The sequence below is a fragment of the Typopeltis vanoorti genome, chromosome 9 (genome assembly GCF_054136105.1).
Source record: "Typopeltis vanoorti isolate ZY-2024b chromosome 9, IOZ_Tvanoo_1.0, whole genome shotgun sequence".
Taxonomy (NCBI): Eukaryota; Metazoa; Arthropoda; class Arachnida; order Uropygi; family Thelyphonidae; genus Typopeltis; species Typopeltis vanoorti.
This window is the reverse complement of record NC_143557.1, coordinates 3,328,672-3,353,639: the sequence shown is the minus strand read 5'-3', so window position 1 is coordinate 3,353,639 and position 24,968 is coordinate 3,328,672. Positions and strand designations below refer to the sequence as shown.

The 24,968-nt window shown below is 38.4% G+C and overlaps 1 protein-coding gene across 2 annotated transcripts in view; it reads left to right on the top strand.

Annotated features, from left to right (window-relative positions):
* The window catches only part of Pex23 (tectonin beta-propeller repeat-containing peroxin 23), a 693,418-nt gene that overhangs the window by 490,918 nt on the left and 177,532 nt on the right, over positions 1-24,968 (top strand). For both annotated transcript variants that reach the window (XM_090398408.1, XM_090398409.1), the window contains exon 15: positions 5,396-5,595. In XM_090398408.1, coding sequence (XP_090254534.1) covers positions 5,396-5,595 — 200 coding nt within the window. The remainder of the gene's footprint in view (positions 1-5,395; positions 5,596-24,968) is intronic.

Genomic DNA, 24,968 nt, shown 5'->3' with positions numbered 1-24,968 from the left:
TGTTTTACAACTGACCCTGGTGGTGAATTTTGGAACTCGTTTTTTTCTTTTTTCTCAGATATTACTTCCACATGATATACAATGTATTTCTGCAACGTTTTGAAGCATTTGGATCACTGGATGGCACTCCATACAAGGCTTTAAACAGAGATACTTTATGTTTGATCACCCTGTAGATGGAATGAAAGAGAATATGAAAAGTTAGTTCTGTATATTAGAAAACCGGATGATTAGATGTTAATCTGCTACTGCACATGTATTTATGGGCTTGAGGAATAGTAGAGGAATGGTGTCTGCCAGTTCTGCAGAACAGTCCATGAATCTATAGCGAATCTCTGAGAGAGAAATCACCAGTTTACTGGATCGCTGTTTGCTCAATGGTGTATCAGTAATTTTTAAGTAAGTAACAGTATTCTGCTGTAGGATTGATTTTGGGTCTATACAATTGGGAGTTGTATAGGTGAGAAGTAATGTTTGAACAGAGAAAGGTACTTAATTTTTTGGAAGCAAGAGATGCTAGTGAAGTAAATAATTCCACGAAGAGATATCTGATCATGCAGAAATCTGGGAATTATCAAAGGTGAAGGCAAATGAAGAGAGAGGTTTATTGTATGGGGATGAAATTTTGTGTTTTCATTGAAGTTGACAGGATTGTCATTGCTCTGCTGAAATATGGCAAGGAAATAGTGCTTAAGGTGCTGATTATGAATGAGCTTGTGATATATATACTGTGTGTTTATCAAATGAAAAAGAGGAATGAAGAGCACAGTCATCATAGGATGCATTGGATTTGAGGTTTTGTTACAAGGTCTTATGAATAGGAGAAAGAGTATGGGCAGAAGTACAGTGCCATGGGGTGCTCCAGAATTGGTAGTGAAATTTCATCTACCATTATGTGTAGTGAATGACTGCAGAGAAATTTTCAGTTCAGCTGCAGAGTGTGGACAGTAGCATAAGATGGTAATTTGGTAAGTAGACTTTTGTTACAAACTTGATTAAATGCCTTGGAAATAGCTAAAGTGACCATGTGGGTTTCACCAAAACATTCTGTAACCTGTGTTCCTAGTTGGATATAGTTTTCAATATCTGATGTCACTGAGTAAATAGTGGATTTCTACCTGTCAAAGGAACTGACTACTGATGACTTTCTCTGTTTTCACTAGAACCAAGGTGTGGCGGGATGACAGTTTGATGACCGGCTCTTTTCTTTTTCTTTCTTTTTCTTTTTTTTTCTTTATAACAGGTTGATTATAGCTCCATATGGTACATTACCTGATCTCAAACATATCTGGACTCCATAGTAGTAAATAAATAGATAGCATAGGATACCACCTTTGCAATACTCAATTCAGGAAATTTCTGCCTGCTACAGCTACCCTGATCAACTGTAAGCAATGTGACTGCAAAGTGGAAATGCCCAGGAGCAACAACAGCACAATTGTAACCTGATAGGCCATGTAAAATTACAGAACAGGACTACCGAGACATTGCATGAAAAAAATCGCATGCCCTCAGTTGAAACACTTGCTACTGAGTTCCAAAATACCTCTGCAAGCAACACACCAGCACCACAACTGTTGGTTGGGAGCCGAACGGGTTTCCATAGCCACACAGTTGCACACAAGCCTAACATCAGCAGGGACAGTGCCAAGCATTAGATAGTGATGATGTAAAGCATGCTGCCATTGGACATGAAGTAGTGGAAGCACATTCTGTAGAGTGATGAATTATGGTTTGCCATCTGGCAGTCTGACAGATGAGTCTGGGTTTGGCAGATGCCAAGAGAATGCTACCTGCCTGAATGTGTTGTGGTTAGCTATGTATTTTGTCAGAGGTCATAGTCTGTGACTGTTTTCACAGTTTGGGCTGCAGCTGTCCCCTCTCCTAGTTCCAGTGACAGGAATCATAATGATGTGTCCTATAATACATTCAAGACGATTCTCTGCTTCCAACTTTATGGCAACAGTTCAGTGAAGGCCCTTCCTGTATCAACAGGACAATGCCCCTGTCCACAAAGTGAGACGTGCATGAATGGTTTGATGAGATAGGTGTTAGATTTTGTGTTATGATGAGATGAGCAGGTGTCTAGATATTTTTGCTCAGATATTGTATATTCCAGATGAATATGAATGATTTTAGAGATAATACAAGATGGGCATTAGTTTTGTAGCAGAAAGTTTAATTGCTATAGGCTTATTATTAGGGAAGACTCATTGGTATCTAAGCTATTCGGGATTCTTCTGATGTCTTAGAAGGAAGATTAGTGAGAATTTTTTGGTGAAGTAGTGATAGTTTTCTTTCATCATCATTATTGAGGAAGCAGAGGAGAATGGTGCCAGGAGGTCAGCCTTGTCTTTGAGTGAAGTTACAATATACTGTATTGTTTGCATGTGTGTGTGAGAGAGAGAGAGGGGGGTGGTGGCATAGATGAGCAGAAGCTGTAACTCAGTAGCTTTAGCGATGAGTCGAAAGGCTTGAACTGCCATTTGAACAAGAAGCAAGTTTCCTGCACGTGATCTTTTCAAAGTATGATTTGGATTTGCTGATGATATTTTTGCAGTAGTTGCTTGCTGCCATGTAGACTGAATGCATTGCTGGAGGTTTGGTTTTGAGTCACTTATGATAAACTTAATTATTTTGTTGCACTTAGGAGCACAACTGGTGTGGATAATGGTCTGAGCTTTTGAGTGGAATGCAAAATGAAGACCTTCATTCTAGTAAGAATTATTTCTTGGAGCAGTGATCTGGGTAAGAAAAGCAAAAACAGTAATCTGTACAAGGAAAGGAGAATAGAAATCACTCAAGGTCATCTTATTTGGCACTGCTGTAATGCCATAGGATATGAAACTGAGAGTGACTGGTTCAAGGGTATTCAGCAGGAAATGAAACTGGATGATATATGGTCTGTGTTACCAAGAGGAGCTGTCTTCTTTTGTATATTTATCTGTAGAACTGGTTAAGAAGAGATCAAGGGTGTTGGGAGAGCAGAAATTTGTCAGGTATTCAGAAGATTGTTGCTGAGGACAAATATCTTTGCATCTTATAGGCTGTGTTCAAAGTGACATATGATAGGTATTTAGACACTGAGTAACATAGAAGAGAAGGGACGCTCTTCTCCTCTTTTAATAAGTCTTCGGTATCTCAATGTATCCCTAGTGTTCGAAGAATAAATAGGTTGGGAGTGAAATGGATGTGCAGCCTTATTAAGCTAGAGATCCACAAGAAGAAGATGATGTGGAAAGAATATTGTGAGAATAAGAGTGAGAGAAGTTATGAAATATATAAAGCTCGGGCCAGAAAAGTAACGAGTATTGTGCAAAAAGCTAAAAGGGAGTATGAAAAGAAATTGGCCATGCAAGCTAAAGGCAATCCAAAAGAATTTTATCTTTATGCTGCAAGCAAAAGAAAGAATGAATGTTGAAGAATAACTTTATTGAATGCAGATGGTATACGAGTGTTGGAAGCTAAGGAGATTGTTCAGTTAATGAGTGTTCACTTTGCTAAGATATATCAACCAATTGTATGTAGCATGGTGCTACTGCTATGTTGGATGAAGAGTTAGAGGTTCATGAAAATGAAGTTGAAGAGCTCTTGCATAACCTGGATAAGAATTTGTCAATAGGGACAGATGGAATATCTGCCTGTTTGTTAAAGGAATGTTCAGCTGAAATGGCTAGGTCTTTCACACATTTGTATAACTTGAGTCTCAGCTCAGGAATGATACCACAGGAATGGAAGGAATGTATGATAGTTCCATTGCACAAGGGTGGTGCAAAAACTGATGTGTCTAACTACCGACCTATTAGTATCTCTGGTGTGGTAGTGAAGATTTTAGAGAAGTTCGTAAGAACTTGCATGCAGAAATGGGTAGATAAGCATTCCATACTCTGCAGGGAACAGCATGGGTTTACTAAAGATACCACACGATAGGCTGTTGTGTAAACTGGAGAATATGGGATTGGAACATAATCTATTGACTTAGATCAGGGGATGGTTGACAGACAGATATCAAAAAGTGGCATACAGTGGATGTGAATCTGCCAGATTTAAGGTAACCAGAGGTGTACTTCAGGGTTCAGTTCTTGGACCATTATTGTTCAATCTTTACATTAATGACATCAAGCAGGGTCTATCATCAGATTTGCAATTGTTTGCTGATGATGCGAAGATAGGCAGGGCAATCAGGGATGCTACCGATATTCAGCAATTACAAAATGATTTGAATAGACTGGAAATCTGGGCAAATGAAAATGGCTGTCAGTTTAATGTTAGTAAATGTAAAGTTGTGCACTTTGGCGTGATTAGAGTTCCAGCAGCATATTATATTAGTGGGGTTATGCAACAAGAAACTGAAGAGGCAAGGGATCTTGGTATATTGGTGGATAAGAGGTCACATAGCAAAAGTTGCAAATACAACTCAGAGGATAATTGTTATGTTGAAGCAAACCTTGACATGTAAGGATGAGGAAGTAATTTTGCCTCTTTATAAGGCTTTGATATGACCACACTTGGATTACTGTGTGCAGATTTGGTCTCCCAGGTTCCAAGGGGATAAAGAAGCTGTGGAAAGGGTGCAAAGAAGAGTTACAAAGATTATATCTGGATTATGGGATTTAGATTATGAGGACAGATTGCGAGTATGTGGATTACAGACTCTGGTTAACAGGAGAAAGAGGGGTGATATGATAGAGGTCTATAAACTTTTGAATAGGTATTATAGTATTTCAAATGATGAAATTTTTCGTTATATGGAAGGAAGGCGGGGAGAGAACATGGGGGCATCCATGGACATTAAGGTTGTTCTCAGTAAGGGCATTAATTTACCCTTACGGGTAGTGAGTGCATCTAGTGTAAATGAATTTAAGGGAAGGTATGATAGCTGGGTTGGATAATTTACAGCCTCCCTCGATGAGTCTTTGACTCCCTGGAGGTCTCAGATAATAATAATAATATGCTCACCCATCCTTTTGTGAGCAAGGGAGATCATTAAAAAAATAATATGTTAAATTACTAAAAAATGAACTGAAGAAAAAGTCCAACTGGTTTTGAAACATTGTAAATGAACCTTATTTGTTATGAGCTGTATATACTTTTCACAAAAGTTTGCTCTAGTTAAGTAAATTCGCTGTTCCTTGGTTATATGGAACTTGTTATAACCAGTTCAGTATAACTGAAGTTGATTTCAATTCATCAGAGGGTATGTGTTTCTATGCTGCCTCATATCTTTATTAACTAGGTTTAGGGATGTACTTAAGCACTGTAGCAGTTTAATTTCTATCATAATCAAATAATATTCAGATAATAATTAATGAAACAAATACTCAAGTATTTGTTTCATTAGTTATTATCTGAATAGTTTCACAGAGTTCAGTTATTTTTTTTTTTAATTATTTAGGAATTCCAGGTTGTAGTGTAGAAGTTTATTCCATGACAGATGTTCGTTGCATATATGTGTATGAAAACCAGAGGTGGAATCCATTGACTGGATTTTCCACCAAAGGCCTTCCAACTGATCGCTATATGTGGAGTGATGAGACAGGTCGTTATCATTGTACCAAAGAAACTACTAATCCTCCTTCACCACACTGGCAATGGGTATGTCAGCTTTTTTTATACAAAGTGAGACTTAATTCTTCTGTAAGTCTTTTTATGGCTGATTTTGAGAACTTTTTTGCAGATTATTTCTAACTGCTTATTCAGAGTAATTGCCTTCTTAGCCAGCTAATATGCTGTCTCTTTTCCTGCTATTCCATGTGTGCTTTTATGCAGCAGAGCTCAATTCCTATTCTTCTAGAGCAGTGGTCGCCAAAGTGGTCGATATCGACCCCCAGGGGTTGATATAACATTGTTAGGGGTAAATTCGGGCTGAGGGGTCGATAGAAAAATATAAGACATCATTATATGGGTAATATTTAATTCAGTTAACTTGGATTACCACCATCCTGAATGACAACGCAATTAAGAGTGAATCGTGGGAACAGTGACATGAATAGAACCTGTAAGATGGAGCAAGGTCATGAAAATAGCTACTGAGGCCAATCAAGTAGGCCAAAATGACGTATTTACCAACAAACGGATGTTGGTGGTTCCTGCCCGGCCAGTGTGGTGGGAGCGAGATTGCAACACGTGTGCGGTTCTTATTTACTTATACTTACACGTATTTGATCCCAGTCTCGATTTTGCGCATCGACATACAAGTGAGCGTTAATGTTCTAAAATTCATCAACATACATATTATAATTCAATCGTTATTCATTCACGAACTAAACTTCTCTGTGTTGAAGAGTTGAGCAGGGCTGGTAGTAATACCAGTGATATTAATACCAGTAGTTTATTAATATCACTAGTAATACCAGTGATATTACTAGTGATAGTAATAGTAGTAGTAATAGTAATATAATAATATATACTATGTTATACATACAATAAACACTGTAACTATAAAAAAAACAATCTAAAAACTCACATAAGCATCTTTTTTGCGTGTCCTATTATAATTACGTAATAGTAAAATACAGGGGGTCGATAAAAAGTCAAGAAACTCTTGAAGGGATTGACGGTCAAAGAAGTTTGGCGACCCATGTTCTAGAGCATTGTTCCCTAAACTTTATGTAGCTGGAAACTTTTTTTTTTTTTTTCACTATATGTTTATGCAGCCTAGATTTGTTTTTTGCTGATTAAATAAAGTATGTAGTACCAGTAAAAATAAAGGATATTTTTACTATTATCTGATACCTGTTAGGCAGTAGGCCAAGACTAAGTATGTATATAATATATGGTATGCACATGTTATTAAGCTTGAATAAACAATAGTTACACATTTTCGTTGTTTATTTTTTTTTATCACTTATAGTTTGATTTTCCCTATCAACAGCTTGTATACCATATTTGAATTTTTATGTTTTTTGTGTACTGGGATTTTTTATTTTTATTTTTTCTTAAGCAAAGTTACTGGGCTTTGGACAACACTTTGGAAAAAGCTTCTGTAAAGTAGGAATCCTTACCAGTTTTTTTTTTTTAATGGCATCTATAGTGATCCTACTGTTAGTATAAAATGCTGCAGTTGATTGTTGAAAATTATTGAGCTCTAATTCTTCCAGAGAAATGAAAGTAAGTGTACAATGACAAGATGTTCTGCCTAATTTTTGAATATATGAATGTAATTTTAAATAGGTTTCTCTGTACTGATTTATTAAATAATAAACCAGTACAGAGAAATATATATATATATATGATATATCTGACCCACACACACGAAAGGTCACAAGACTTATAGCAGATCAGTGCCATGTGTTGGCAAGAGGATAAGAAGAAAGGAGGAATGTGTTGACTTTTTTTTTCTTTTTTTTTTTGAACAACTGAGGGTTGTATTCTTTGGAGAAAGCAGAGTAGAGGAGGCCCTTCCAAAGAACAGAAGTGTATGAAAGAAGCGGCAGTGAAGTTTGTTCAGTGAGTTTCAAGATAGACTGCGAAAGGGTGTTGCTTAGCAGTAATAATAGTGGCCAACTCATCAGAGCACTGTTCATGAAAGTATCTGCAGAAGGCAGAAATTGTGAGAGTGGGATCTTTAATTAACCAGATTGCTTTCTTCTGGATAGAATCAAGTGATATTAGAGAGGATTTTGATGTCACCCCAAATATGGGAACAATATTCCATGGTTAGTAGGATTTGGGATTTGTAGAGTTAGAAGGTGTGAAACTGTGAAGTAGCGTTTTGTCCAAAAGAGTACACCAAGTTTTTTGGCAACTGCAGAAGCTATGGTTATAATGCGTTTGTGCAAGGAAAGGTTAGAGATATATTATTATTATTATTATTATTACCACCGCAAGACCTCATGGAGTCAAAGACTTGTCTCGGAGGTCCTTTTATCACACACACAGCTCATCATACTGTGTTTTAAACACATTCAAACTCTTTGCAGACACCACATTCTCAGGCAAGGCATTCCAATCATTCACAACTCTGCACAAAAAAAACCTGTCTCTCACTCCCTACTCACACCCTCTTTATACAGTTTCCAGGGATGACCTCTGGTTCTCCCTGATCTCTCACTATTCTCTGTAAAACTTCTCCAGCATTGATCCTATAACAACCCCTTACCAACTTGTAGATCTCTATCATATCTCCCCTCTTCCTCCTGTCCACCAGATTCTGCAAATTACATCTTCTCAATCTTTCCTCATACTCGACATTCCAGAGGTCAGAAACTACCTTAGTCACTCTCCTTTGGATACTTTCCAACATCACTTCATCCTTCTGAAAACCCGGTGACCAAATCTGGGCACAATAGTTCATGTGTGACCTAATCAAAGCCTTATACAATGGAACAAGAATCTCCCTACTTCTACACGTCAGTGTCCTCTGCATCATTCCCAGAAGCCTTTGTGTTGTCTTCACAATTTTAGCGATGTGTCCCCTAAATTTTAGATCCTTATCCACTATCACCCCATATCTCTTATTTCCTCTACTTCCAACAATATATTCTCACCAAGCATAAATTCTGCATCCCATCTTTGTTTTCCAAATTTTAAAACCTTACATTTTGCAATTGAATTCACATCCCCATTTCCGTGCCCAATCTATCTATTCAAGTCTTCCTGTAAGGCCACAACATAGATATAGATGTTGAAAGTTTTTTTTTCACTTTGTTATACTGTAAATTAAAGATGGGAAGAAATTATATTCTTGGTTTAATCCTCCAAGTGTTTGCACATGAAGTATCTTCATGACTGGGCTACTTGTATATAGAGGCTAATGACTTCACATCGGTTGCTTTCATATCCCATAATGCAAAGCACACACACTCTTTCAGATATGTATGTGTGTGTGTGTATTATGCATAGCATTATACACATCTGAAAGTCTCCAAGAAGGGAAATCTGATTGTTTTGATATCTGGGTATTACTGAAAGTAAGGGAAGTGCTATTATCCAGACAGATTTCATCCCAGACCCAGAAGAGACTAACCTTTTATCCAGAGTATTTTGATAATAAGGTGTGACACCTTTTGACTACTTGTATAAGGATAATATATGACTTCTGCATTACTTCAACCTTGATATTGCTTCTTGGTCCGACTCCCACCGATGAGACCTCAATAAAGGTCCAAACCAGTCTGGGTAGTGGCCCTTTCCATAATGCATAGCATTATACACATGTGACAAAGTGTTGGTGTTGCTTTGCATTATGGATACTAGAGTAATTGATGTGAAGTCATTAGCCTCTATATACAAGTAGACCAGTCTCAAAGATACCTCATGCACAAACATTGTTTGCTTGCTTGCACTTGGAGGTATAGATCAGTTCTAGAAGAGAAATCTGATTGTGTTTTGATATCTGGGCATTAATGAAAGTAAGGGAGAGGGATGCAAACCCTTTCTTACGAGAGATCAGACAGACTGAGTTTTGGCAGCATTGAAGTCTACAAGGTTGTCATTACCCCATTGATATATAGCTAGGAGAGTGGAGTTTAGGACATTGGTCATAGTGGATCTTCTAGCACAACAAGGTTTGTCAAAATGAAAAGGAGGAATGGAGAGTGTACTGTCATGGAGTGTACTATGGATAGAATTGGAAGTTTGCAAGAGTAGGTCAGTTTTATACAAGAGAAAGAGAGTGGGTGAAAGAATGGAACCCTGGGTACTCCTGAACTGGTGGGGGAAATCTGAGAAGCAGAAACCATCCACTATGACATGTAGAGTGACCAGTGAGAAAGTTGCTGGTCCATTTGCAGTGTGCGGTAGGACCGTAGGATGGCAGTTTGCTAAGTGGGCCCCTATCCCAAATCTCATCAAATGAAATGCTTTTTAAATATCCAGATCAACTTTGTGAGTTTCTCTGAATTTTCCCATTGCTTAAGTATTGAGGTGGGTGGTGAAAGCTAAAAGATCAGCTGTAGATCACAAGTGGTAGAATCTGTATTGCTTGTCACTGTTAGTCGGTAAGTCTCTAGGTGGTTCAGAAGTTAGTTGTTGATAACCTTTTCCATAATTTTAGAGAGAACAAAAGTGAGAGCAATTAGATGGTAGTTGATTGGTTGACATTTATTACCTTTCTTTGGAATAGACTGGATGTAGGCTTGTTATCAATGCTGTAGAGTAGATCTAATCTAATCTAATCCTGTGGCCTCCTCTTTAAGAGAGTTGCAGCTGATGAACAGTCCACTTCCATGCCTCTCTATCTCTTGCTTCTGTAAGATTCTTGCCCGTCCAATTTTTGATGATGTCTTTCCATTGGAGTCGGGGTCTTCCTCTCTTTACCTCTACCATCCCCTGCAATACTATTCTGGGAAGCTCTCCAGAAGAACCCTCATCAAATGTCCTGCAAATGCTATTTTTCTTCTTTGGATACTAGCCATATAGTCTCTTTTCATTTTGAATATTTTAAGAACCTCTTCATTGCTCACTCTTTCAGTCCAGCTGATAAGATCCATTTTTCTCAAGCACCATATTTCAACTGCATTCAATCGGTCACTCATCTCCTTATTGATTATCCAGGACTCACATCCTTACATCGCCACTCTCCAGATCATTGTCTTGAGCATTCTTACTTTTAACTGTTTGTTCAGATTTCTGTTTCTTAATATGTGGTATAGTTGGAAAAATGCTGCTTTTGCTTTTTTAATTCTGTGCTTAATTTCATAATTAGATCTACTGTCTTCTGTTATCCAACTCCCAAGGTATTCAAAACTTTTTTACATTTTCTATTCTTCGTCCATTCAAAGTGATTTCCACCCCATCATTTCCTTTCCTTGAAATCTTCATCACTTTGGTCTTCTGAATGTTTATTTTCATTTTATCTCTCTCATTTCCAACTCTGTTCAGTCTGTTCAAAATTCTTTGCAAGCCTTCCTCTGTTTCGCTCATAAGTACAATGTCATCTGCCTATCTTATATTATTTATCAGGTGTCCATTTATCTTTATTCCATCCTTCAGATCTTCCAAGGCCTCTCTCATCATCCATTCACTATAAATATTAAAAAGCAGTGGGGACATCTCACACCCTTTCTTATGGGGAACTATTCAGTATCCTCTCCTTCAAATCTGACCCTGGCTTATTGAGTTTTGTATATTCTGAACAAAATTCTCATAATATTTTTATCTATTCCTATTTTATACAAAATATCAAATAAAACAGAGTGATTAACGTTATCGAAAGCTTTTTAATAGTCCACAAAGCATAGATATAAATCTTTATTGCACTCGATCATTCTTCCCCCCAATATCCGTAGTGTTGTGATAGCTTCCCTGGTTCCCCTGTTTCTCCTGAAACTGAACTGTGCTTCATTTAATTCCCTCTCTATCATCTGTTCCATTCTTCTATATATTATGTCGATTAGGACTTTTGCAACGTGACTGATCAAGCTGATAGTTCTGTGCTTGTGGCAATCCATTGTTCCTGTAGTCTTGGGAATAGGAATAAAAATAGATCTTACAAAGTCTTTAGGTATTATATCCTCCTCCAGACTTCTATTAAAGATGATGGACAGAAGTCTTATTCCTTCTAGGAATAAAGCTATAGGGTAGATATCAGTTGAATATTATAGATTGAAGAGGTGATATGGGATAGGTATTAGTTCTCAGGCATAAGTTTTTAACACAATAGGTGGGATACCATCAAGACCAGATGCCTCGTTTGTATTGAAGTTATTAAGGATTCTTTGGGTTGCTTTCTGGTGAAAGACTACGGATGACAGAGAGAGAAGGTCTTGGTGGAATGGAGGAAACTTTGTCCAGGTCATCAGTGCAGTAATTGGATGAGAACAGAGATACTAGTAAGTTGGTTTTGTCATTAGGTGAAGGTGACTACAGTACCATCCAGTTATAACAAAGCTGGGTACCTGGGTTTGCAAAAGTTGCACCCAGTGGCCTTTATTTGGGCATTATGTGAGTTTGCAGCATTTGGTCCTCTCAAAGTCAGATTTTGTCATTATACCTTTATAGCTATTGCAAACTGCAGTACAGGCAGAGTGAGCAACTGGAGTTTTGGTCTTGAGCTAGACATGGTATGCAGAATTTTTTTTCTTTTACTGTATTGTACACTTGTACGCTTTTCTTTTACATATTGTACGCTTGGATGGTAGCTGCGAAAAATGCCAAGGTTGAAGTAATACAGAGCTTATAAATTTATCTAAACAAGTTTCCATAAGGTGCTTTGACCTCATTAAATAAAAATCTCAGGATGAGAGTAAGATGTAGAAAGTTTTTTACCTTGGGTATATATTATGTTAAAGATACCAAGCAATTTTATAAGCTAGGTTTTTAATCCTCTTTTCCCAAGTAAGCAAACAAACAAGTAAGTCAAGTTTGCAGATGCACATAGTGCAACACTACGCAACTCGTTGTAAAGGTGGAGTAAGCGCTGATCAATTTCCTTAGAATTGATGCAAAGCACATTTCCTTGTGGAGATGTATGATGCTTGTGCCATATACAAGTAGTGAAAAGGTGTAATACACTTTATTATTAAAAATACTCTGGATTAGAGCAAGTTGTAGAAAGTTTTTTCACTAGTTATAAAGAATCTTCACAAGCAAACTTTCTTTGCTTACACTTTGAAAAAGGATTAAACAAAAATATAATTTCTTGGCATTTTTAATTTAATTTATAACCAATTGAAAAAAACTTTCTAGAAACTGAGAACTGGTGGGTGAAGGTTGGTAAAAGAGACTTATTGGAGGTTGTGATGTAAGTTACCATGAGGAGAACTGATATCCACTGTATACTTGGAAGGGAAGCTTATTAAGAAGAGATGAAGTGTGTAGCCAAATTGGAGGGGGGGGTTTGTTTGGTATTCTGGTAGGGAGATTAATGATCTGTGTTAGGCTATTGCTAATGGCAAACACCTCTGCATCCCTGCCTGTTTTATCAGTGAAACTGGAGAAGGGAAGCCAATTGTTGGGGACATTGACATTCCCAAGAAGGATGACCTCTCTATTGGGGTATTTTGACTGTAGAAAGTCAAGTTTTGGGGAAAATTAGCCAAAGATATCAGAGTGTTTTAATGGTGATGGAGTTTTGAGAGTGAGAGAGACAGCATATGAAAAGGACAGGTTAGTTTGGTAGAGAAATTTTGAGCCCAAGTAAATCAGCTGGGGGGGTTGAAGTTTTGGAACCTCTGGAATGCAACAAATGCTGTCCTTGTGTTTTGGGTTGTTAAGGTTGCCGGTTTGGGTTCTGATAAGAACAGTAATTCAGGTTTAGATGACTGTGGGTGGTTAACATTGTTTATGCTGCTGTTTAGGCCACAGACAAAGTGGATACCAGAACTTTTTTTGGGGGGGGGCAAGAATTAATGTTGGGGAGTTTTTTGTGGGAGAATTTTTGTGATCCACAGTAAAATCGTATTTCTTTGAGTTGTAATCCATTATATGGGGGAAGGAAGAGATAAAAAGGAAACGGGACATTCAATGAGAGATGACAGACTCACAAACATACTGCCCATACAGAGGAAACCCAGTTTTCCATCTGTACGTGGTCTTGACAGTTCCACCTGCAGTCACTGAAATTGGTATTCCTCCAGTCACAAACTGGCAAAATAAATGGCTGCAGGATTTGAAGCTAGCTGACTGGGAAGCTTCCAGATTCATTACTAATTGGTTCAGTCCCATGCACTAATCAGCAGCCAGCCTGTGAAACTGCTGTACCTTGAATTGGGAAGGGTCCACAGATATCCTAAAGTATGATTAGCATGTCTTTGAGGGGTATTACTCACACTGCATATAGAAAGAGAGGGGAGAAAGTGGAAACCTGGCTCTAGTGACAACATGGCTGCAGCCACTTCAGGCCTTTAATAATCCACAGTAATCAAGATGAAATCAAGATGGTATGATGAAAGACATACCATCTAGAGATCTAGTTCGCATTTCTACAAACAAAATTAGTAAGTCTCAGTGATTCAGCAGTTCTACTATAAAATGGTATTGAACAGTTGTTGCTTGTACCATTGCAGGTTTAGCAGAAATGGGGGATATGCCAGTTTTGCTGAATATCACCCATGAAAATATCTTCAAAAGAGATGCAGTTCATAAACTGACCATCTAGGGATGATGGCTGAAGAGAGTTTGTGGGAGAAAGGGTCACTTGAACTGCCCTTCTCCAAACAGCAAGAAAGTTTAATGGTGTTTTTAAGTGCCACCCTAAATAGGGGTAAAATATTCGAAGGCTGAATGGATTTGTATACAGAATAAATAGCTCAACAGATGATCCAAGTCAAAAAGAATGCAAAGTTTTTTTGGAAGCCAAACATGGGACTGTAGTGATGTGATGTGATGTGATTGTTGTGCAAGAGTCATTCTAAAATGGTAGATCTGATCTTAAGTTGAGCAATATGAAAGGCAATGAGAGGAGAAAAGGGATTTTATTTTTTTTTGCAAGAAAAAAGACAAAACTGTTCTGCAAGCACTGAAGTTGACCATGTTGTCATCATCACCCCCAACAAAAGATAGTGTGGAGGTTAGTTTTTAGGACACTTACTATAAACGATCCCTAAGCATGAAATGCCAGAGCACCACAAGGCTTGTTGTATGCATAGGATTAGTGGAGAATGCCATCATCAACAAAACTGAGGATTGGGTTTGAGGTCAGTTAGAAAAGATCATTTATGTATATGAAAATGAAAGTGGATGAAATAACTGAGTCCCGAAGAATACATGCATTATTTGGAAAATCAGAAAAGAGAACACCATCCATCATTGTCAGGCCCTCTCACTACCTTGGAAATGCGGAGTGCAACAGCGCAGGTTTCCCCATGCATTTCCATGATAAGTGTCAAGAGGCAGGTTATGTAGGTAAAGAGATCTACTGTGGATCTTCATTCTAATTTACATCTCCAGGTGTTAAAGAAGTTAACTGTTAATGACCTTCTCCATTACTTTAGACAGCACTGCAGTGAGAGCAGTTGGTCAATAGCTTGATGGCAGACACCAGTCACCTCCTTTTGGGCCTGCCTCCATACTGTGGGGTAGTGACAGCTGAGTATATACAGGGTGTTCGGGATAAATTTGATATATTTATAATTAATTATATTTTTCCGTAAGTTACATGTATTAACACACACTTCTCTTCATTTAAAAGTTTGGACCCTTCTTCATTCATATACAAGATGTCAGAAAGGATGGATAGCTGGAACCCACCTGAATCATGGAAGAGAATAACTTGTATCATGATGATTCGTGCCCGCCATCAAAATAAGGATATTACGACTGCTGCCCAATGCTCCCTGAATACAGTAAAAACAATCAGGCATGAACTAGAGACTTGCAATGGTGACTACGAGGATGTAGCAAGAAGAAAGATCCCTAGCAGACGATCTGATTGCGTTCGTACAGCAGAATTCCTCGCAAATCTGCAGGAACAGGTGTTGAAGAACCCTGGCATTGGAATTCGGGCTTTGTTCGTGGAGTTGCTAACTGTAGTCAAGCCCTGGATAACAAGGGTAGCCAATGGTAGGCCGTATGTATGGCAGCAGGATTCGGCCCCTTGCCACACCTCTGGGAAAAGTCAAAAATGGTTGTCTGAAAATTTCTACGACTTCACCAGTCCAAATGTTTGGCCTCCAAACTCCCCAGACCTTAACCCCATGGATTATTTTGTATGGGGCGCAGTTGAAAAAGACACCAATCGCACTTCCAGTAATACAAAAGCCCAGTTAATGGATAAAATTAAAACAGTTTTTGCGGCCCTTCCCAGGGAGACTGTAGCATCAGCTTGTTCGAGGTTCCGAAGCAGAATTGAAGCTGTGATCGATGCTAATGGTGGTTATTTTGAGTAAATCTTGTTGATAGTATTGTAATTAACTCTGCCTGTAATGTTTTTTTGTCAATTCATTAAATTTAATAGATACAAAGAAGATTTTCTTTTTCCTTACGAAACTGTCAAATTTATCCCGAACACCCTGTATATATATATATATATATATATATCATGTGGAGATGACAATGAACAGGTGCATATATCTCACAAACATAACTGTCGGATACTATCAGGACCAGAATCCCTTATGGTACTGGTCAAGATTCTTATGATATCTTTCAGGCAGGAGGCTTGTCATGTCATGTACTGTTCCACATAAACAAGGAGGTGATCTGACATTTTGGTGAGACATTTAAAGGCAGGAACACTGATGGATAGAACTGGTCTCAACAGCTTGAACACATGAACAGAAGTTCATGACTGCCATTAGCATATCTTACATGTCCTCCACATTTAGCCCTATCAGTGATTGTTTTACGAGTGTTGGACTTCACTCTAGGCCATGAATGAAGCTAAAGTCTCTGTCACAATCACTTACAATAAGCTGTTTTTTTTTGGACCATGCTGGAAAAACTTCCAACATCTATCTCTATTCCAGAATATTTTAATAATAAGGTGTGAAACCTTTTGGCTACTCGTATATGAAAATATGACTTCTGCATTACTTCAATCTTGGTATCACTAATTGGTCTGGCTCCCACTGATGAGACCTCAATAAAAGTCAAAACTGGTCTGGGTAGTGACCCTTCCCATCATGCATAGCATTATACATTTTTGTAAGGATATGTGCTTTGCATTATGGGATACTAAGGCAATTGATGTGAAGTCATTAGCTTCTATATACGAATTGCTCAGTCATGAAATTACTTCAGGTGCAAGCTTTGTTTGCTTACACTTGGATAAAGGATTAAACCAAGAATACAATTTCTTGGCATCTTTAATTTATTTTAAGAGAAGTGATAATAATCAATTCCATGAGGAACAGGCAAGAAGGTGACTCAGTTGGTAAGGATAGCAAAAGTTAAGTATGAACATTAGTTAGCTAATGAAGGCAGGTTCTTTTGATATGTCTTCTTCTTCTTCTGCAGCTTTTCCCACTTAAGGGTTGCTGTTTGTAGTGAGTCTCCTCCACAACCTCCTGTCTTGGGCTGTAGCCATATCCAAGTTCTTCATCCTCAAGTCCTCCTTCACCATCTCCCTCCATCTCTTCTTTGGCTGCCCGTGCTTCCTCCTCCCCTGCACATCCATCTGCATGACCTTTCTTCCCATATACTCTTCCTCCCTCCTCATCGCATGACCAAACCATCTCAACCTTGCCTCCTGTATCTTTGCTTCTAAGTTCGTAACTTTCACCGTTCCCATAGTCATTTCTCAGACGATACTTTCTGGTCACACTGCACATCCACCTAAGCATCTCTGCTACCTCATTCCTACTGATGTTATTTTTTCTCAGGGCCACAGTGTCATAGCATGTGTCATAGCTGGTCTCACTACTGTCCTGTAGATTTTGCCTTTTAGATAGATCGGCACCCTCTTATCGAATAGCACTACAGCTATCTCTCTCTCCACTCCTCCCATTCCCGGTCCTTCTTGTCAACAAGAATTTAAAAATGCCATCAGCATACCCTACATCCGTGGCACATCTGAAAAAATAGCCAAGATTCTAAAAAAGTACAACCTACACACAGCATATAAACCCCACTGCAAACTTGCTACCCTTATCCATTCTACAAAAGATCAGCTCCCTCCTCTCTCTCTCTGCCTGGAGTTTACAAAGTACCCTGTTCCTGTAAGCTGGCGTACTTTGGACAGACAGGCAGATCAGCATCCATCCGCCTAGAGGAACACGAGTCTTACATCTGTAAACACAACTATGGTCATTCAGGCTTGGCTGACCATGTCTTGGACACCACCCACAGCGTATCATGGAAGAAAACCACCATGCTCCATCACAGCAAATTCAAGAAAGAGAGACTATTCTTAGAAGCAGCAGCAGCTCTTAGAAATCAACCAAATCTTAATAAATACGGTTGCATTAAGCTTCCGAAAATTTGGGAAACACTCATCACCAGAGATCCTACTTTATATTCCAGGCCACCTACAACCGCCCTTAGAGGGCGCTCCACCTAGATAGGACTTTAGTGTCACCCACGTGGTTGGGCTTAGTATTGTATGATATTTGTGTTATGTTACATTAGTTATTTTTGTAATCCCCATAGATGTCCTAGTGACTATGATGAAATATAGGAAGTATTAAATTCTTTTTAATCCTTTCTGAGTGTTGTAAAAAATCCATTAATCCTCCAACATTATCTCTTTCTCCAGTTCCTCCATCCTATTTGTACCCTGCATCCCACTTCTTTCTCAGCCTCGCCATCCACTTTCATTGTTGAACCTAAGTATCTAATGTCACTGACCTTCCTGATGACATTTCCTTCCAGCTCCAGATCTGTCTCCTGGCTGCCATCCACTTTGCAACACACATATACTCTATCTTACTTCTGCTCAGTCTCATACCTCTCTCTTCCAGTACTTTTCTCCAACTTTCCAGTTCTATTCTGGAGTGAATAAAGAGGAAAGAAATGGTGTCGGAATTGTGGTGCGTGGTAGAATGAAGGGCGAAGTACTTGAAGTGGATAGGAGGAACGACAGGATCATACAAATGAAACTGGGTCTTGGAGAAGAGCAACTGGTCGTGTTATGTGTATATGCTCCATAAGTTGGCTGTACAGCAGAAGAGAAAGATGAGTTCTTTTGATATGTAGCCAGCAAAAATAAGAATGATTATGGTAGGATAGCATTATTGGAGAAAATCGTATAAGGATGACTGCTGTTTAGGATATAGTTAAGATATTTAATGATCAGCTCATAAGGGTGTCTTTCATCCTTGTAAATGTGACATCGTGGTCAGTTTGAGAGCAGTGGAGGAGGAGGAGAGACTGACTATGAGTGAGGAAGGGTTATTAAGCAAACTTGATATTAATAAGGCTGTGGGATTTGATGATAATATCACTGCATGTTTTGAAGGAATGTGCCAAATTATAGGCCAACCTGTGTGCGTGTCAGGTGTTGTGGTTAAAGTGCTGGATAGACTGGTTAGAATTAGGATCCAGAACTGAGTTGACAACAATAGTATTATCTTTGATGACAGTACAGATTTGCTAAAGGAAGGTTTAGTAATCTACTTACCTATTACGATAAGGTGACAGCAGCATTGGATGTGGGAGATGGATACACAGTGGCATACTTAGACATTGCAAAGGCTTTTGATAGATTATCGCATGATACGAAACTAGAGTGGAATGGATTAGATATTATACTTGTGCATTGGATTGGAGATTGGCTGTCTGGTAGGTATCAACAAATTGTGTATGTATGAGCAATATCCTGGAAGAGGAAAGTCACTAGTGGTGTGCCTCAAAAATCTGTTGGGCCACTGCTGTTTAACTTGTATGTTAATGATATTGGGGAAGATTTGAATTTGGATATATAGCTGTTTGCAGATGATGCAAAGTTAGGAAAAACTATGAATAGAGCAGATGTTGTGACTTTACATGAAGACTTGAATAGACTGAGTGAATGGGCATAGTGTAAGGATGCCAATTCAGTGTTGCAAAATGTATGATATTAAAATTTGGAAAACAAAGATGGGATGTAGAATTTACTCCTGGTGGAGATATATTGGGATCATTGGAGGAAATAAGAGATCTTGGAGTGATAGTGGATGAGAATCTGAAATTTAGAGTACATATTGCCAAAATTGTGAGGACAGCACAACAAATTCTGGGAATGATGTGTAGGGCACTGATTTGTAGAAGTAATAAGATTCTGGTTCTATTGTATAAGGCTCTGATTAGGCCCCCACATGGACTACTGTGCACAGATTTCATCATCTAGTTTTCCAAAGTATGAAGAGATGTTAGAGTGGTTCCAGAGGCAATTGAACAATAGTTTCTGATCTCTGGAATGCTGAATATGAAGAAAGATTGAGATAATGCAATTTTCAGAGTCTAGTTGATAGGAGGAAGAGGGATGATATAATAGAGACATACAAATTAGTAAGGGATTGCTATAGGATTAACTTTGGAGAGGTTTTTCATAAAATGGTGGGAGATTAGGGAGAGAAAAACAAGAGGCTATCCCTGGAAGCTGTGTAAGAAGGGTGTGAGCAAGGGAGTGAGAAGTTTTTTTGCGCGGAGAGTTGCGAATTATTGGAATGCATTGCCTGAGAGTGTGGTGTCTGCAGAGAATTTGAATGTGTTTAAAGCGTGGTATGATGAGCTGTGTGTGTATGACAAAAGACTCCTTAGTGAATCTGTGACTCCATGAGGTCTTAGGATGATAATAATATCACTACGCTCTTTCTCCCTCCTGTTTAACAAAAATATACATTAAGGAATGGGAAACTTTCGTTTTCCATATTGTGTATTTTAGCTAGGTGAATTCACTTGCGCTACACTTTCTCCCTCCTGTTTAACAAAAATATATATTACGGAATGGGAAACTTTCGTTTTCCATAATGTGTATTTTAGCTAGGTGAATTCACTTGGTAGAGTGTAATAGAAATTCATACAGTTTTGGATCAATTTTCTTTTCCATTGTATCGGGAGAGAACAAGAGGTCATTCTAGTGGGCATGGGTGTGCTTTCCTCCCTACCAGAAGGTTATTTATTGCCTACATACTCCATTGCATACAATACATATATTACATTTATATTTGTGTTTTTGTATCTATATTCAAATATACTTCTGTATTTTACATCCATATTTACTTCAATAGTTGCATTTATATTTCAATCTACATATATTTACACTATATAATCCTGACATTATGAGTCATTTATATTACATTACAACAACTGAAAACTGATCCTATTAGCAAAATTACATCATTTTGAATAATAATTTTGGAAAAGTTTCTGTTTTGACACCAGACATTCATCTCCTGAAGTGATGATATGTTGTAAGTCATCTAGATGGAGTTCAGTAACTGAAAATCAAAGAGCAGGTGGTTGACAATCTGTTGAACATGTGGATGACAGATGCAGAATGGCAATTCCAGAATATGGAATCTATGTAGGTAGTGTCTTAATTTTCCATGTCCCATTAATATTATAGTCAGAATGGAGAATGTTGTCTACTTTCAGTTGAAGTCTGCTCTTGATAGTCGGTACGAATTCCTTTCTGGTCGAACCATTTTTAGATGGTTTTCATTCTGCTGCCCACAGATGTAGGCTTATTTCTTCTGCAAGTGTTTTTATAGCTGATTTTGATTACTTTTTGTAAATTATTTCTAGGTGTTCATTAATAGCTGCTTCCTTGGCTCTCATCTGCTCTCTTGTTTCCTGCTACTCCAATGTGCCTTCCCCCAGCAGAACCTAATTTCTCATCTCTCTGGAGTGAGATTCCTTACCAAATTTCATGTTTTTTCTGTTATTGCTAGGTGGTTGTTTTAATTGGGTGTATAGTGATTTTACTGTCACTATAAATTGTTGTGGTCTTTTGATGAGAGGTGTTGAGTTCTAATTCTTGGAGATATGACAACGATTTAACTGTGGCAGATTGTCCTGCTTGATTGTTTGAATCAATGTTCTTGTATGATTGATTGTCTGTAGTATACTATGAAAGCACAGCTGGCATTTCCTTCTCATTATTATACGTTTTCTTAGCTGGGGTGAAGCCACTTACTATAGTGAAGTGGAAGTTCGTAAAGGTTGGGATCAATGTTGGCATTTTCGTCATATCTTCCAGAAACAACTACACATATAAAAGAGAATAATTGCATCTTTAAGCAGATCAGCATTAGACCAGTAATAATGCATGCTACTGCTCATGCATGTGTGAAAACAGTTGCAATTCTGCAGGTCTAAGATCTCTGTTCACAATACCTGTGTATTTCTTATGTTCTTCTGTTTTTCCTTATGAACCTCTGCAGATCATCCTGATTAAATAAGACAAATGCTGGAACACTTGCCATGAGTGGAATTGTCCTGGCTTATTCTCTACTGAATGTGAAAAAGACAAATGCTTGCATATCCTGAATGTTTAACAATTCTACATATCCTGGATGTATACTCAAAGATTACTTTGAACATATGGGATGACCATAAGTGATTCTTGTAGATAAACTTATATGTTGGTGATACATAACTGTCAATTTTTACGGAAAGACAGTGTATACTTTTATATTAATCAAAAAACTTTAATTAATACCTCCTATATTTCGGTAATGTTACATTACCATCTTCAGAGAGCATAAAATTAATGATATGTGCACGCAGGTACTAACACTGAACAAAGATGGCTGAAGACAACAACTGAAGTCGGCCCTAAAAGTTGCCTCCTAGTTTGGATAGTAGTCTTGGTTGTTGGGCTGTTCTTCAGGGGTCTTCAATGCATAGCCTGCAGGCCACCTGTGGCCCATGGAGCTCTTTGCTGTGGCCCACCGGCCATTTTGAAAAAATAACTACTTAACATTAAAACGGGATTAAATAATTAAGAATTGTAAGATGCTTTCCAGATTCACAAGGAATGCTGTGCATTTGATACTTCACATAAAATCCTATAAAAATAAATATTAAATAGACATGCTTCTTCAACCATCTACCAGCCCATGCGGTACTTAAGTACTAGTACTAATGTCGCAGGTAGATGGCTGAAGAAGTAGTTCATTCGAGTGCGCTGTCTAGTGCCTTATAATTTCAATGAAGATACATCTCGAAGGTTCTCGATACTTTGTTATTTTCATATAAATACAAGAGGATCTCATCCACAGTCAGTCAGTCGTGAACAGTGTGATATTCGTGTATAAGCGCACGCAGGTTTGTTGTGTCAGCCATAGCCTATTGTGGTTTTATATTGCCAGACTTTTTTCATTAGTGTGAGACATATTCAGTGGATAATAACCATTACACACCTGTTTGGATCATTTATTGGGTTCACCTTCCATCACTATGGCGTCTACGAGTAAAAAGCGTAAATCAAGTGATTCTCATCGGGTTTTTAATGAAAAGTGGACCAATTTGTAGTTTTTTGTGCTGATCGATGATAAGCCAGTGTGTTTAATTTGCCATGAGTCAGTGTCAGTATCAAAAAAGTTACGAATTTTTGTGGCTTTGTGTGGACAAAGTGAACCATCTCCAAATTGATTTAAAATGCCAGCAGAGTACATTTAAAAGGCAGAGGGAAGAGAGCGAAGCGTGTGTCAAAGTAAGTTATGTAATAGCTGAAAAAATTGCTAAAAAATCAAAAGCATTCCTGGACGGCGAATTTCTGAAAGAGTGTCTCATCGCTGCTGGGGATATTCTGTGCCCAAATAATAAGGAAGTCTTTAAAAAACCGATTTTATCTGGGATAGCTGTAGCATGACGTGTCGAAGATCTTGCCAATGACATTGAAAGAACTTAAAAAAAAAACAGTCGTCCAAATATACGTCATATTCACTTGCTTTAGATGAGATCACAGATGTGAAGGATACAGCACAACTGGCTATCTTTGTCCGTGGCATTGATCAACAATTCAATATGACAGAACTGCTAGCACTCGTACCTGTGAAGGGAACGAAAAGGCACTGATATTCTTGAAGCTGCCAAGAAAATGCTCCAGCTTTTCGACCTCAGCTTAACCAACCTGGAGGGTGTGGTAACTGATGGTGCCCCTGCTATGGTGGGAAAGAACGAAGGGTTTGTTGCGCTGCTACGGAAAGAACCGGAACTAGAAGAAAAAGATTTCGTTTTTATCACCACTGTTTAATCCACCAGGAGAATTTGTGCATCAAAATTATTGTATTTGAGAATGTCATGAAAGGTATTTGTGACTGTCGTCAACATTATTAGGCCAAGAGGATTGAATCATCGTCAATTCCAAGAGTTTTTGACCCAAGAGTGCGAAACAGATCACGGCGATGTGGTTTATTATAGTGATGTGTGTTGGTTAAGCAGAGGGAAGGTTCTTAAGAGTCTTTGACTTAAGGAGCAAAATACAGCAGTTCATGTAAACCAAGGGGAATCCGATTGCAGAATTTAATGATCCGAGGTGGATGACAGACTTTGCCTTTGTGACTGACATCTCGTTGCATATGAATGACCTGAATACACGGCTACAATCCAAAGATCAACTGGTGCACACCTTGTTTGATCACATCAAAGCTTTTGTGGCGAAGCTCAAACTTGGGGAGGCACAACTAGCAAAAAAAAGACTTAACTCATTTTTAGCTTCTCGCTGAGTTCAACTGTTCGTCTCTTGATGAATACGCTACAAAATTAGCCGTGTTGTGAAGTGAGTTCAAAGAGAGATTTAGTGATTTTTGTAACCAACAGTCTTTCGTAACCAAGTCTTCTTTAGATTTATTTTCAATGCCATTCAGTGTCAATCTGGCAAAATACCAGGCTCAGTACAAATCGAGCTGCTTGAACTCCAAAACAACTCTTCTTTGAGAGAAAAATTATTCAATGTATCCTTGCTTACATTTTACAAAGACTACATTTCTGAGGACGCATTCCCTAATCTTCGTCGGCATGCTTTGAAGATGTATGCTTTGTTAAGAAGCACATTATTATTATTATTACGGGTATCTCCATGGAGTCAGTAGACTCATCGCGGGAGACCCAAACTAGCAAAACAATATCTGTCATATCTCTTCTTGAATTCATTTACAGATGAAGAGCTCACAACAAAGTCAGGCAATGAATTCCACTCATTCACCACCCTCCAGGCAAAAAACCTTGTTCTGACACCTTTGTTAACCACACTCTTCTTTAATTTCCAGAGATGACCTCTTGTTCTTCCATCACTATCACACAGCTGAAACATTTCCCCTGCATCAATCCTATAAAAACCTTTTAGTAATTTGAATGTTTCTATCATATCCCCTCTTCTTCGCCTATCAGCCAATCTCTGCAATCCACACGCTCTCAATCTATCAATGTAGGGAGCATTTTTTATATCACTCACCAACTTGGTCACTCTTCTCTGAACCCTCTCCACAGCCTCCTCATCTCCAAGGAATCCAGGTGACCAGACCTGAGCACAGTAATCCAAATGTGGAAGTATCAATGCTTTATAAAGGGGAATAATAACCTCTTTATCTCTGGATGTCAGTGTGTTCCTCAACAACCAAGTAATCCTATGTGCAGTCTTGGACACCTTAGCAATGTGTCCTCTGAACTTCATCTCCTTATCTACCAATACCCCTAAGTCCCTAGCCTCATCAATCTCT